Consider the following 16,135-nt stretch of genomic DNA (forward strand, 5'->3'; position numbering starts at 1 on the left):
CAGAGCCTGGAGCCTGCTTCAGATTCTGTGTCTCCCTCTCTCTGCCCCTCCCCCACTCATGCTCTGTCTCTCAAAAATGAATAAATGTTTAAAAAAATTAAGAAAAAAATGTCCTTTTAGAGATGGATTCTGAAATACTAACAAATGAAATATATAATATCCAGGTTTTAATTCAGGGTAATCCAGGAACAAAGATATAGATGAAACAAGTGGAATTTTTGCTTAAAATTTGAATCTGTGTTAAAATGGAAAATAGAAATATTTGTGGGTTTTTTTTTTCAGTAAAATTCATTTTAGGAGGCCAAGTATTTCTAAGTATATGTTCAGTGATTTATTAATGCTGGGCTCTGGGAATAATGCTATGAATAAGATAGACAAGAGCCCACACTGTCAGGAATGTGACATTCTAGAACCAAGAGGGATTGAGCAGAGAACAATAAACAAGTGAAGTGGCTAAACGTGGAAATAGTAACTGTTGAGACATGCAATGATGAAAGTAAGTGTGGTGGGACAGTGACTGGCAGGAGGGCCATCTGCCAAGGTCTTGTTGAGGACGTGCCCAGTGGGGAAGATGCTCCTGGAATGACTCCTGAATGTCAGGAAGGAGCCAGTGGGGGGAAGGTCTTGGCAAGGTTCAGGCTGGGCACGAGCTCATGCAGAGGCTGAATTTGGCCTGCTTGAGGGACAGAAAGAAGACTGGCGTGGCTGGAGTGTCTCGAACAAGTTGGTGACAGGCTGGGAACCAGCTGTGGAACAGGAGCAGCATCAGGGGTTCCTGCAGGCACCCAAATGGGCTACTCTGGCTGTCGGGAGATAGCTGTCACTGCCTTGTTCTCAGTTTGGAGAGAACACCCTGGTTTACAGTTGTCTTTTTAGTCCTGCTTTTAGTATCCCTTGCTGGGATGATATCTTTTGGGGGACCGTTCCCAAGAGGTGGTGCTTTAGGTACCCCAATTTAATTGAAATTAGGTGGGAGAGCACTTGTTACAGACATTCAGATTTGTTGCTGTCTCCTTTTCAGTGCCATTTTTGTGATAAGGCCTTTATGAACCAAGCTTTTCTACAAAGTCACATTCAGCGCCGCCACCCTGAAGATTCTCACCTTGGTAAGTCACGAGCTCAGCTTCACAGAGCTGTTTTCCTTTTGGTACCTTTCTCTATTTTCAGCGAGGCATGGTCCAGTGCATCTCTCAGTCCTTCTAAAAGTATCATAGTCTTTGTTCATTCATGAAATATTGAGCGCCTACTATGTGCCATGCACAGCACCAGGCCTGGGGCTATGGGCGCACACGAAACAGACCAAGTTCTGCCCTCTGGGGTCTTACATTCTGTTAGGAGGGGCAGAGGAAACACACTTAAATAAATGAGTGGTTCCTCTCAAACGGTGGCAAATGCAACACGGAAAATAAAACAAGAATGGGGTGGAGGTGGTCAGCAAAGTCTTCGTGGAGGAGGCCTTATTTGATCAGACACTGGATTGATGAGGAGGTCCCAGCCCGGGGAAAAGCTGGGGAATGAATATCCCAGACATGGGGAGCTCTGAGTGTCGGAGGTGTGAGGGGCAGGCAGCACAGCATGTTTGAGGAACAGACAGAAGATCAGTGGAATAGAGCGAGCAAGGCAGTAGTGTGTGGGGACATTGGAAGGGAGGGGGCCAGGTCACGTGGGGCATTGAAGGCCCAGGCCAGGAATGTGGGTAGCGGCTGGTGAAGAGCGTAGGGGCCGTGGTGGTGGAAGCAGGTGGAAGAGTGAGGAGGCTACTGGGGTAATGCAGGTGAGTGATGTGGCAGCAGGACCAGGACGAGACCAGGGAAGACCAGAGAAGTGAAGATGGAGAGGACGTGTGTTCTGCACAGAGCCCACAGACGTGTGACTTAGCATGAGAACAAGAGATAAGAGAAAGACAGTCTTGGATTTCGTCCTGTACATTTGGGTGAGTGGCCGTGACGTCTACTGAGGTGGGGACCTAGGGGTGGGAGGTGGGCTGAGGAAGGAAGGAGAATGAGAGTGTGTGTTGGTCAGGGTAAACCTGAGGCACACATACAAACGCCATGCGAGTGGAGATGCAGGGGGTCTGGAGGTCACGGTGAGGCCCAGGGTGGAGATACAAATCCAGGAGTCATTAGCAGAGCTGGGCTGGATGAGCTCACCTAGACAGAGAAGAGAAGGTGGCTAGGGGCCAGCCTCAAGGCTTTCCCAACATCAGGAGCTCAGGAGGAGCAGCCTAGTGGGTGAGAAATAGTTATGGAAGCAGGAGGGAGACCTGGGGAGTGTGTTGTCATGGAAACCAAGGGAAACAAGTATTTCAGGAAGGAGGCAGTGACCAATTTATTGAATGTACCTGAGGCGTAGATAGAGTAAGATGAAGACTGAGAATTGGTTATTGCTGTCACGATGGCTGTTGTTGACCTTGACATAGCAGCTTCAGTGGATTGGTGTGGACAAAAGCCCAAGGGGAGTGAGCTGAGCTGACAATCAGGTGAGCAAGTGGTCATGTTGTAGACATTTGCTTCAGTAACATTTGCTGGGAAGGACAGCAGAGACATGAAGCATTGTCTGGAAGAAAATGTGAAACAAAGGGAAAATTTTTGTTTCATTTGATGTGGGAGATACAAAGATGTGTTTGGGTGCTGATATGAATTAACCAAGTTTAGAGTAGGAAAATAAGCAAGAGAGGGCAGGAGTTCGGTGGCTTATCAACTAGATTTCCTGTTACTTAAATATTCTTAAAAATAAAAAGTACCAGGTCTATTTCTTCTTGCAGATCAAAGCATTCTGCAGATTGCCTACAGACCAGTAACCCACTGGAATTCTCATTATGATCTTAATGTTTTCATATCTAGGTGTACGTACTCCTAACTTGTCACTAAGTACTTGCTTTCTGAAACCTCCCTTTTTTGCCAGTCTGTTTCCATTCCTGCCTATTTCGGACAAACAGATTGATTTAGGAAAATAGCTAAGCTTTGTATAAACAATACGAATGGCATAAAATTCCACATGGAAGTCATGGACCGTTGATACTACTTAGCAATATAGTGGAGAGATTGGGAAGGTTAAATAGTTTAATTAATCTACCATTCTTCCGTGTGAAACTGACCTTCTTTCTCTTCTGTTTCAGTATCTTATTCTATCTCATACTCGTTTCAGAGAGTATTTCGGACTCTGAAATGAGTATTATTTCTTCAGGTCATCTTTGAGATTCTGACTTTCCACTTTGGCTTTCATACCTTGCATGTCTACACTCACAGACACATGTACATCCATTCAGTCATGTGCACATCTTCATGTAAGTACATGTACATAAGTATCTTCCCTTCACTTGTTGCTTCCTTTTACAACCTTCTGGTACCTCTTTTTGGCCCTGTGAACAGTTTATGGCCCCAGTTTGCATCTTGAATGCCAGCCTCTGATTGTCTTAGCACTGATGGGGTTCTCAGGAGAATGTGGTGGGAGCCAGAAAGATAGTGACCTGCCGTGGAAGATTCCCTTCTCTCACCGAGACAGGCATCTCAAAGAAGAGCCCGGGATTATTCCTTGTCACCATTATTATTCCCTGAATGGGCTCTCACACTGTCTCTGGAGGGTAATCCAATACAGTGGCCGAAATAATCTGCTGAAAGTAATTCAGTGCCCAGTAACACGATGGGCTGCGAGTAAACACTCATGAGCAAAAATTGGCTCATGTGGCACAAAAAAAGTAATAATATCCCAAGTTGGAGCATTTTCCTTTGTCTTTGTCATATCAATAAGACCCTGTAAGTTTTCAGATAGGTTTCAGTAGAGGTGGTATTTTAGTAAAATATTTCTGTTGCAACAGAGTATAAGAAAAAGGCACAGACTGATAAGCTCCAGAGTGAGATTGACATGCTGAAGGAGCAGCTGCAGCTCACCAAGTCTCAGCTGGAGGCTGCACAGCACGCCCACGCTGTCAGGTTCTCTAAGGTACGGTACTGAATTCGGAAACGGTGGGATGGTGAGAAGGATCAGGATTAATTCCTTTTAAATGTTTGGTGGAATTCACCAGTGAAGCCATCTGCTCCTGGGCTTTTCTTTGTTGGGAGGAATTTGATTACTGATTCAATCTCCTTATTCACTGGTCTGTTCAGATTTTGTTTTTCCATGATTCAGTGTTGGTAGGTTGCATGTTTCTAGCAATTTATCCATTTCTTTGAGATGGTCCAATTTGTTGGCATATAATCATATGCATAGTGGGCTATTATAATCTTTTGTAATTCTGTAGTGTCCGTTGTAATGTCTCCTCTTTCATTTATAATTTATTTGAGTCCTTTTTCTTTTCTTGGTTAGTCTAGCTAAGAGTTTGTTAATTTTGTTTATCTTTTCAAAAGCTCCAACTCTTAGTATTGTTCATCTTTTCCATTGTTTTTCTGTTCTCTATTTTATTATTTCTGCTCTAATCTTTATATTTCCTTCCTCCTGCTAACTTTGAGCTTAGTTGTTTTTTTTTCTAGATCTTGAGGCATAAAGGTAGATTGTTTACTTGAGATATTTCTTTTTTTCTTAATGTAGACATTTTTAGCTGTGAACTTTCCTCTTAAAACTGCTTTTGCCATATCCCATACGTTTTCGTATGTTGTGTTTCCGTTTTTGTTTATCTCAAGATCTTATTTACTTCCCTTTTGATTCCTTCTTTGATGCATTGGTTGTTCAGGAATGTATTGTTTATTTTCCACATATTTGTAAATTTTCATTTTCCTCCTGTTGCTGATTTCTTCTTCTTTTTCTTAATGTTTAGTTCTGGGAGAAAGAGAGAAAGCACAAGTGGGGGAGGGGCAGAGAGAGAGAGAAAAAGACAGAATTCAAAGCAAGCTCCAGGTTCCAAGCTGTTCAGCACCGAGCCTAATGTGGGTCTCAAACTCATGAACCAAGAGATCATGACCTGAGTTGGTCTGTCACTTAACCAAATGAGCCTCCCAGGCTCCCCCTTCCTGTTAACTAATTTCTAGTTGCATACAATTGTGGTCAGAAAAGATACTTGATATAAATTCAGTCCTCTTGAATTTGTTAAGACTTGTCATCTAATGTATGATCTATCCTGGAGAAAGTTCCACATGAGCTAAGCAGACTGTGTGTTCTGCTGGATACTATCTGTTGGATATTATATGTCTATTGGGTCCATTTGGTATGAAGTGTTCAAATCCTGGGTTTCCTTATTGACTTTGTGTCTGGGCAATCTATCCATTGTTGAGAGTGGGTATTAAAGGCCCCTATGATTACTGTGTTGCTGTTTATTTCTCCTTTTTGTTCTGTTAGTATATGCTTTATAAATTTAGATGCTGCAATGTTGGATACATAAATATTTATAATTCTTATACCTTCTTGATAAATTGATCTCTGTTATTGTTAAGTAACCTTTGTCTCCTGACATCTTTCTTTTTTTAACGTAGGCGTTTACAGCTATAAATTTCCCTCTTAGCACTGCTTTGGTTTCTCCTTTTTTTTTTTTTTTTTTTTTTTGGTATGTTATGTTTTAATTTTCATCCATCTCAAAGTATTTTCTAATTTCCCTAGTGAGTTTTTCTTTGTCTCATTAGTTGCTTAAGAGTACAGTGTTTAATTTTTTAAGTATTTGTGAATTTTCCAGATTTTCTTCTGTTATTGATTTCTGGCTTCATTCCACTGTGGTTGGGAAATACACTTAGCACACTTTCAATCTTTTAAAATTTATTGAGAGGGGAGCCTGGGTGACTTAGTCGGTTGAGCATTCTATTCTTGATTTCAGCCCAGGTCATGATTTCATGGTTCATGAGATTGAGCCCCGCATTGGGCTCTGCGCTGACAGTAGGGCAGCCTGCTTGGAATTCTCTCTCCCTCTCTCTCTGCCTCTCCCCCTTCCCTCAAAATTAACAAATAAACTTAAATAATTAAAATTTTTGAGACTCTTTTGTGACCTAACATTTGCTCTCTCCTGGTGAATCTTCCATGAGCATTTAACAAGAATGTACGTTCTGCTGCTCTTGGGTATTCTGTATATGTCAGACTAAGTTTGTTTATTGCGTTAAGTCTGCAGTTAGGTAAAAAAAAAAAAACAAAAAAAAAACTGAAGGTCATTGAGAAATCAAAGGCTGATTGACTAGACATAAATTTAGCTTGTATAAATAGGAATTTGTGTTTCGGGAGTGAGATGGGGCTACTCTATCCAAATTGATACAGTATTGAGAATGGTTCTTCTGCTCAATAGACATTTTCTTTTAAAGGTTGTTTACGTTTTACATATTATTGCATATCTACTATACAAGTTCATAGATCACCGAACTCTTGAGACTTTGGACCTCTGTGTTTGTATTTTAAGAGGTGTAAGGATGAAAGGATGCCATGTGCTGTTTTTGGTTTGGAAAAATCGCTGTGGACGTTGCCATTATATGAAGTGCTATTGCACACCTAACTGATACACTCAATACTAGCTGGAGCTATGTCCATTTATTTAAAATTTTGCACATGTCATTTATTTAAAATTTTGCTTCATATAGAACTTTTAAAACCATGCATTCAAATAATTTCAGGAATATGAAATGCAGAAAACAAAAGAGGAAGAATTTCTGAAGTTATTTGATAGATGGAAAGAAGAAGAAAAGGAGAAACTAGTTGATGAAATGGAAAAAGTCAAGGAAATGTTTATGAAGGAGTTTAAAGAATTGACCTCCAAGAATTCAGCATTAGAATATGTAAGTATTAAACCAAGTACTCCTCATAGTATTGGTAGGATTGTTGCCTTGAGAGGTAACATTAGAATGGCATTATGGCCAGTGGATCTAGAAATCACTTTATTGTGCCTTGGTCCAGACAGCCCCTTTCTTGAGAGTCCTGAGGGAGCTTGAGACATACAGAAGACAGAGCAAGTCAGAAAAGTCATTTCTTTGAAAGTGGGAGCTTTGGCTCCAAACGCATGTGCAGAACACTTGGTACATTTGAGGGGCTCCTGGCTGGCTCAGTCGGTGGAGCATGCAATGCTTAATCTCGAGGCTGTGAGTTCAGGCCCCATGTTGGGTATAGGGATTAACTAAAAAACTAAAGATTATGGGGCGCCCGGGTGGCTCAGTCGGTTGAGTGTCTGACTTCAGCTCAGGTCATGATCTCACAGTCCGTGAGTTCGAGCCCCACGTCGGGCTCTGTGCTGACAGCTCAGAGCCTGGAGCCTGTTTCAGATTCTGTGTCTCCATCTCTCTCTGAACCTCCGCCGTTCATGCTCTCTCTCTCTCTGTCTCAAAAATCAATAAAGGTTTAAAAAATTTAAAAAATAAAATAAAATAAAAAAATAAAGATTAAATAAATCTAAAAAAAAAAAAAAAAAGAACATTTGGTACATTTGGTACCCTTGGTCAGATCATAGAAGAGGGTCTCTGTTTCCTTAGCTAGTTAGGATAGCCAATAAGCCATAAGCCTCCTCCCTGAATTCTGAAGCTTTCTAAGTTCCAAAGGAACTTTCCGGAAAGGCTGACACAGATCACCCATGTGGAAGAAGAAAGCCAACCCACAAAGGACAGAAGTAGAATTTTTTTTGCCAGGTCCCTTCCTGGTCGGTGGGAAGGACAGCTGTTCTGAGCAAGCAGAATGTAACTAAATGAGTCTCCATCCCTTATAGGAGCAGTCTTGTTCCACACTGCCCTGGTCACATGCATAGACAGAGACATGGCTTGCTGGGCTAGGACCTTAACCTCTGTGACAGTGATCGCTGTCCTCCAGCGAAGAAATGATTTGAGCTGGATGGGCAGCCCAGTCCCGGGTCACCCTTGGGGAAAGGAAGCAAGATCCTTGAGCTCCCTCTAGAGGCCAACAAGTTTTACAAACTAAAATGGAAAGATATTTTTGGAATATGGCTCAAGGCCTTCTCTAAAGCGCCTTGAACTCTTGCATAGGGGTAGGGAAACCACAACCTGTGAACCGAATCTGACATACCACCCATCTTTGTATGGCCAGTGAGCCAAGAAAGGTTTTAATATTTCTAAATGGTTGAAAAAGGTCATAAGAAGAATATGTCACAACACATAAAAATTACATGAAGTTTACATTTCTGTGTCCATAAGTTTTATTGGCATACGACCACATGTGTTCCTTTACACTTTGTCTGTGGTGCTTTTGTGCTGGAGCCGTACAGGTGAGTGATTATCACCAAGGCCTTATGTGTCTCCCGAAGCCAGAATACCGTCTGGCTCTTTACAGAAAATTTGCCAGCCCCGTCATATCTTTATAAAGCAAACATGGCAAAATGTTAACAATTGGTCCAAATGGGTGTTCATTATATTATTCTTTCAACTTTTCTTTTTCATTTTTTTTTTAAATTTTTATTTATTTTGAGAGAGTGCACAAGCACTAGCAGGGGAAGAACAGAGAGAGAAAGAGGGAGAGAGAGAGAATCTCAAGCAGACTCCATGCTGTCAGTACAGAGCCCAATGCAGGGCTCAATCTCATGAACTGTGAGATCATGACCTGAGGCGAAATCAAGAGTCAGTTGCTCAATCAGCTGAACCACCCAGGTGCCCCTCAACATTTCTATAAGTTGTAATTTGCAAATAAAAAGTTGAAAGGGAATAAATTTGGATGGTTCACTGTGTCTTTTTTTGTAGGGCTACAACTTCCTGTTGGTTCAGTCATTCCATATCACCTCTCCTTGGTTGTTGTTTCTAAGCATCAGAACACCTAGGCAGTAATTTCTCTATCCATGGTTTCTTTTTCGACCCCTGCACCAGGGACCTTTCCTGAACTCCTATCTGTGGTTCAAAGTGGGATGCCGTATAACCCACTGGTGGATTGCGATACTAACCAATTTAAGACTGGCTTCTCACATCTTCATCAAGGCTGTACTCATTTTTCCCTTTGTGATAAGCTGCTAATTAGAGTTCTTTTGCCTAAGGTTCCATCCAGGATCCTGCCCCCAGCTCCCTGCTCCCGGGATAATTTTAATAGTGGATTGGGACTTTTCCCCACATAGGGCTTTTTTACCACTCCTACATTTTTTGGGGGGTGGGGGGGTAAAAAGATGGCTTTATTGAGATATAGTTTCTATACCATAAAATTCACCCACTTAGAGTGCACAGTTTGGTAGTTTTTAGTATGTTCACAGGGTTGTGCATCCATCCTCACGTTTTGGAATATTTCATCCCCACAAGAAACGTTGTGCCCGTTGGCACTCCCTCCCCCAAGCCACTGGCAGCCACAGATCTGCTTTCTGTCTCTGTGGATCTGCCTATTCTGGACGTTACGTGTGAATTGAATCATACAATATGTGATCTTTGGTGAGCAGCTGCTTCCCAGTTAGTATAATGTTTCTGGGATTCATCCACGTCGTAAGGATATATATACATCACTATTTCATTCCTGTAGTTGCCGCATGATTTTCCATTCCATGAATATCATACTTCTTTTTCTTTTTTTTTTATGTAGAGTTTCAGATTGTTTTTTAATTTAACTTTATTTTTTATTTTTTAAAATTTGCGTCCAAAATAGTATATAGTGAAGCAATGATTTCAGTAGATTCCTTAATACCCCTTACCCATTTAACCCATCCCCCCTCCTACAACCCCTCCAGCAACCCTCAGTTTGTTCTCCATATTTATGAGTCTCTTCTGTTTTGTCCTCCTCCCTGTTTTTATATTATTTTGTTTCCCTTCCTTTATGTTCATCTGTTTTGTCTCTTAAAGTCCTCATATGAGTGAAGTCATATGATTTTTGTCTTTCTCTGACTGACTAATTTCACTTAGCATAATACCCTCCAGTTCCATCCACATAGTTGCAGATGGCAAGATTTCATTCTTTTTGATTGCTGAGTAATACTCCATTGTGTATGTATGTGTGTGTATATATACATACATATACGTGTATATATATATATGTATATATATATGTATATATGTATATATATATGTATATATATGTATGTATATATGTATATATGTATATATATATGTATATATATATGTATATATATGTATGTATGTATATATATATATACGTATATATATATATACACGTATATATACGTGTATATATATATATATATACGTATATATACATATATATATATATACACGTATATGTATGTATATATACCACATTTTCTTTATCCATTCATCCATCGATGGACATTTGGGCTCTTTCCATACTTTGACTATTGTTGATAGTGCTGCTATAAACATGGGGGTGCATGTGTCCCTTCGAAACAGCACACCTGTATCCCATGGATAGATGCCTAGTAGTGCAATTGCTGGGTCGTAGGGGAGTTCTATTTTTAGCTTTTTGAGGAACCTCCATACTGTTTTCCAGAGTGGCTGCACCAGCTTGCATTCCCACCAACAATGCAAGAGACCCTCTTTCTCCACATCCTCGCCAACAACCATGAATATCGTATTTCATTTGTCTGTTCATCAGTTGACAACATGTGGGTTGTTTACCCATTTTTAGCTATAGATGGTTTTTAAAATTATTATTATTTTTTAAGTTTATTTATGTATTTTGAGAGGGACAGAAACAGTGTGAGTGGGGGAAGGGCAGAGAGCGAGAATCCCAAGCGGGCTCCGTGCTGCCAGCCCAGAGCCTGACACGGGGCTCAAACTCATGAACTGAGAGATCATGAACTGAGTGGAAACCAGGAGTTGGATGCTTAACTGACTGAGCCATCCAAGTGCCCCTAAAATTATTATTTATAAGAGACTTCATTTTTTAGAATAGTTAAGCTTACAGAAAAATTGAGCATCCAGTACAGAAAATTTCATGTAACACCCCCCTCTCCTACCCTGTACAGTTTTCCATCTTACTGACAACTTAGTCTGGTACATTTGTTATGGTTGATGAGCCAATACTGATATATTAGTATTAATTAAACTCCATACTGTGGTTCCACTTCTTTAGCTTTTACCTAACGTCACTTTTCTGCTCCAGGGTCCTCTCCAGGATACCACATGATATTTAGTTGTCACACCTCCTTAGCTTGTCTGAGACAGTCTCTCTGACTTGTTTTCAGTGACCTGGACAATTTTGAGGAGTACCTTACCTGTCAGTAGGATGCCCCTCTACTGGAATTCACCCAGGAGTCTTCTCTTGGTTAGACTGGGCTTACGGGTTTGGGGGATGGAACCCTCAGTGATAAAGTTACAGTTTTCATCACATCATCTCAAGGCTAATACTCTCTTCATGATTAATGGTTGTTGGTGTTGACCTTGATCACCCGGCTCAGGTTGTGTCGGTCAAGTTTCTCTGCTGAGAAGTCAGCCTCCACCAATTTCACACTGTACTCTTTGAAAAGAAGTGGCTGTGTTCAGCCCAGATTTAAGCAGGGGAGCGATGCTTCCCACCCTTTTGTTTCTTCGGTTAACGTATTACCTTCTGTGATTTTTCTGAGGGTTTTTTACCGCTGCTAACTTTAGGAATAACATAACAGGTAATAGGTAAAATTAAAACATGTTGTCCCTCATGGGTTCACGGATACAGTTGCAGGATGATGGTGGCCTCACCACTCAATTGTCATGAGAACCTGGGCACCTGGCTGGCTCAGTCAGTCAAGCCTCTGACTCTTGGTTTCGGCTCAGGTTATGATCTCACAATGCATGAGTTCGAGCCCCGCATCGGGCTCCATGCTGACAGGGCGGAGCCTGCTTGGGATTCTCCGTCTCTCTGTCTCTCTCTGCCTCTCCCCTGCACATGTCCCCCACCCCCGCCTTCACCGCCTCTCTCAAAATAAATAAATAAGTAAATAAATAAATAAACATAAAAAATTGTATTTATATTAGGAATACAAATAAGTAAAAAAATAAAAAGAAATAATCATGAGAACCAGCTGCACGCAGTTCCTCTGTTCCTGGACACTGTTGTGTGCCCATCAGAAATTTTAAGACCCATTGTATAAGATTAGAAAGTTAGGTTGTCCTTTCTGTTGCAATCACCCCGTACATATGCTGTTGGAAAAACTGGAAAGCAGCAGAAAGAAAACCGGAAAACCAGTAGGTGGGAGAAGGAGAAAGCACAACAAGCATCTAGTAAGGATAGTCGGATTTAAACGTGGCTACATGTTGGGGCGCCTGGGTGGCTCAGTCAGTTAAGCATCCGACTTCGGCTCAGGTCACGATCTCACAGTCCTTGAGTTCGAGCCCCATGTCAGGCTCTGTGCTGACAATGTGGAGTCTGGAGCCTGCTTCAGATTCTGTGTCTCCCTCTCTCTGCCCCTCCTCTGCCCCTGCTCTCTCTCTCTCTCTCTCTGTCTGAAAAAAAATAATAAATAAACATTAAAAAAAATTAAATGAAAATAAAAGTGGCTACATGTTCCCCAATTTTATTTGTGTTCAGTCTTTTGAAAGTATAAACATCTGCACCAGTGAGTTTGCATTTATTTTCTTTCATAGCAATTGTCAGAAATCCAGAAGTCCAACATGCAGATCAAGTCCAATATTGGCACGTTAAAAGACGCACGTGAGTTTAAAGAAGAACGTCCTCAGTATCCCCAGGATTTCCAGAATGTGATGCAACTTCTTGATAGTCAGGTATGTGCCAGTGGCCAGTAACTGCAGCCGGGGCCTGATTTTTCTTCCTGAAGCAGTTTACAGCAAGCATTTCCTATTAAAAAAAGGGTTTGTCTCTTCCCGTGACCATGAAGCTAGTTCTTTTCTTCTTGTCTCCTAATACACATATAATTAATCATAGCCGTTCATTAGATGCTTGTTGATTGACTAACAGATGCAGATATAGACTGGTTGGCAAAACTGTTTCATTTTTGGCTAACACAGTATCAACTTGAATTGTGTGGGATTACCTTAGAGTTTATTTTTCTTATTTCAGAGGTAGGTCCCTGCTGTCAAAAGCCCTAGAAAGGCATAATGAAGCACTAACTTTATTTTTAGAGCTGAAATATCTGGCTGCATTGCTGTACTGATGGTCTTCTTCATTTATGAAACCTAATTACAGTCATGTGGAAAGTGGTGTCCATAATCAGCACAGTTGTCATTCTGGCAATTTTCGCCCTCCTGGTTTAGGGGAACATTGCTTTCTACCAGGAAACAAATGGAGATTAAAGTTTATGAAGTTAGGATTTTGTTGAAAAAAATATTTGTAAACGACATATTGGATAAAGGATTAGTATCCAAAAACTATAAAGAACTTACCAAACTCAACACCCGACAAACAAATAATCCAGTGAAGACATGGGCAAAAGACGTGAATAGACACTTTTCCAAAGAAGACATCCAGATGGCCAACAGACACATGAAAAGATGCTAAACATCACTTATCAGGGAAATACAAATCAAAACCACATTGAGATACCACCTCATACCAGTCAGAGTGGCTAAAATTAACAACGCAGGAAACAACAGATGCTGGTGAGGATGTGGAGAAACGGAACCCTCTTGCATTGTCGGTGGGAACGCAAACTGGTGCAGCTGCTCTGGAAAACAGTGTGGAGGTTCCTCAAAAAATTGAAAATAGAACTGCCCTACGACCCAGCAATAGCACTACTAGGAATTTATCCAAAGGATACCGGAGTGCTGATGCATAGGGGCTCGTGTACCCCAATGTTTATAGCAGCGCTTTCAACAATAGCCAAGTTATGGAAAGAGCCTAAATGTCCATCAACTGATGAATGGATAAAGAAGATGTGGTTTATATATACAATGGAATACTACTTGGCAATGAGAAAGAATGAAATCTGGCCATTGGCAGCAACATGGATAGAAGTGGAGGGCATTATGCTAAGTGAAATAAGTCAGTCAGAGAAAGACAGATACATGTTTTCACTCATGTGTGGAACTTGAGAAACTTAACAGAAGACCATAGGGGAAGGGAAGGGGAAAAAATAGTTACAAACAGAGAGGGAGGCAAACCGTAAGAGACTGTTAAATATAGAGAACAAACTGAGGGTTGATGGGGGAGAGGAGAAAATGGGTGATGGGCATTGAGGAGAGCACTGGTTGGGATGAGCACTGGGTGTTGTATGTAAGCGATGAACCCCGGGAATCTACCTCCCCAACCAGGAGCACACCATACACACCGTGTGTTAGCCAACTTGACAATAAATTATATTAAAAAATATATACATATCATTTTTAAAAGTAAGTGTATTTTTGGAATACAGACCACTGCCACTGTTTCTTACGTTGCTGCTCACGTCTTGCCTCTCTCCCCGGCCATTGGCCTTCCACCGTGCAGCCAGGCCGGCCACGTCACTGTCCTGTCTTATCCTCCCACGGCTCCCCATTCTTCACAGAGCCAAGTCTGGAATCCTTAACCAGCAGCCAGAGTCCCTGAGGATCTGGACCCTGTGGTATCTCGCACCGTTCTCGGCTTTACCTCAACGCTCCCAGCTGCACCAAACGGCTCATGGGTCCCAGGAGACAGCATTCTGTGGTTCTGCTTTTGCCCTTGTGGCTTTCTTTGTCACACACCTCTCAGTCTTCAGGACCTGCGGCTTAATTCTTCAGCTGAGGCAGTACCTCTTCTAGAGAGTTCTCCTGGACCTTTGGGCTATTGCATTTGGGTAGTTCCCTCAAGCAGAGGTCCTGAGAAGGTTGCTCACATGCACATTATGGGGGGGCTATCTGTTGTTAGGTCCACTTTCCTCCTATTCAAGGCAGAGTGTGTCCCTCAGTCCTCGCCCAGCTGGCCACGACAGCCCAGCGAGGCCCCTGGCATGTGGTAGGGGACCGCGAATTGTGTCTTCTATTGAACTGTTGACAGTTGCTCCCTGTGAGCTGGGCTCAGGAATTGAAGGACCAATTATGAATCCCAATGTCCCACCTAAAATTCTTTTGTTTCCTTCCTGTGAGCTGTGTTGTCAGAAACACCAGAAGCCTTGGTGTTTCTTGGGGCACCTGGGAGAATCAGTCGGTTGAGTACCTGACTTTGGCTCAGGTCATGATCTCACAGTTCGTGGGTTCAAGCCCCGCATTGGGCTTTGTGCTGATAGCACAGAGCCAACTTCGGATTCTCTGTCTCCCTCCCACTTTCTCTGCCCTTCCCCATCTTGCACTCTCTCTCTCTTAAAGATAAATAAATAAACATTAAAAAAAAAAAAAAGAAACCCTGGTGTTTCCTTTTAGCTCCTTCAACTGCCAAACTAGCACCTATTTTTGAAAACAAAATTTTATTGGAACACAGCTATGCCCACCCATTTATGTATTATCTAGTGGATATTCTCCTACTGCTGGTAGTGGTGACTGAGTCCTTTGGCCCCAGAGCCTAAAATATTTACTATTAGTCCCTTAAGAGAAAATGTTTGCTGACCCCTGCCTTGGAGTTTAAGATGATAACCACGTGCAAATGTATTTAGACACTTTTGAGCCATCTATAATCTAAAAAATGCTTGCTAAAATTTTACCAAGTAGGTAGTTGGGTTCCAGAGGTACTCACTACAAAGGAAGCTTCCATTTTGAGTCAATTTTATTGCACATAAATTACTGTTGTTTTACTGTGTCATAGGAAAGCAAGTGGACCGCCCGAGTTCAAGCTCTTCATCAAGAACACAAGAAAGAGAAGGGTCGGGTAAGACTAAGAAGCCAGGGTCTGTCGGTGGGTCATTTTTTTAAAGAATATATGTTTTTTCTCTACAGCAAAGGTAGTGTTTGTCTACTTAACAAATTTTATGGAGAAATGTGTGACAGAAATGAAAATTACTTATAATTTCTACACCAACGATAACCACTGCTAACTACTTTGTTGTAACTTCTTTTGGTCTGTTTTCTGTGCCATAAATGTAGCATTTCTGTACGTTTTGAAACCCATACTTAGGGTCTTACAAATTTTGAATCATGTTTTATCACTGTGTACGCTTCTCGCTTAATAGATTGTAAACTTTCTTCTGGCTTTTTGGGGATTTGTTGTTTTTTTAACATTCTTGTGTGTGTTTTTTTTTTAATTGTTTATTTGCTTTTGAGAGAGAAAGAGAGACAGAGAACGAGCAGAGGAGGGGCAGAGAGAGAGAGAGACACAGAGCCTGAAACAGGCTCCAGGCTCTGTACTGTCAGCACAGAGCCTGATGCGGGGCTCAAACCCATGAACCATAAAATCATGACCTGAGCCGAAGTCTCAACCAACTGAGCCACTCAGGCTCCCCAGTATTCTTGTGTTTTTAAAAATATTCTTCAAAATCATAATTTTTGTAATGGCTATAGAATAATCTTGTGGATGTATCATAAGT

At 41.5% G+C, this 16,135-nt stretch overlaps 1 protein-coding gene across 1 annotated transcript in view; it reads left to right on the top strand.

Moving 5' to 3' along the window:
* The window catches only part of DZIP1 (DAZ interacting zinc finger protein 1), a 63,614-nt gene that overhangs the window by 16,075 nt on the left and 31,404 nt on the right, over nt 1-16,135 (top strand). The window contains exons 6-10 of the mRNA XM_086717249.1: nt 1,022-1,106; nt 3,818-3,942; nt 6,522-6,683; nt 12,351-12,488; nt 15,418-15,480. Of these exons, the coding sequence (XP_086573375.1) occupies nt 1,022-1,106; nt 3,818-3,942; nt 6,522-6,683; nt 12,351-12,488; nt 15,418-15,480 (573 nt within the window). The remainder of the gene's footprint in view (nt 1-1,021; nt 1,107-3,817; nt 3,943-6,521; nt 6,684-12,350; nt 12,489-15,417; nt 15,481-16,135) is intronic.

This window comes from Puma concolor, chromosome A1 (assembly GCF_028749965.1).
Source record: "Puma concolor isolate L17-30 chromosome A1, mPumCon1.1.hap2, whole genome shotgun sequence".
In the NCBI taxonomy this organism is placed as follows: Eukaryota; Metazoa; Chordata; class Mammalia; order Carnivora; family Felidae; genus Puma; species Puma concolor.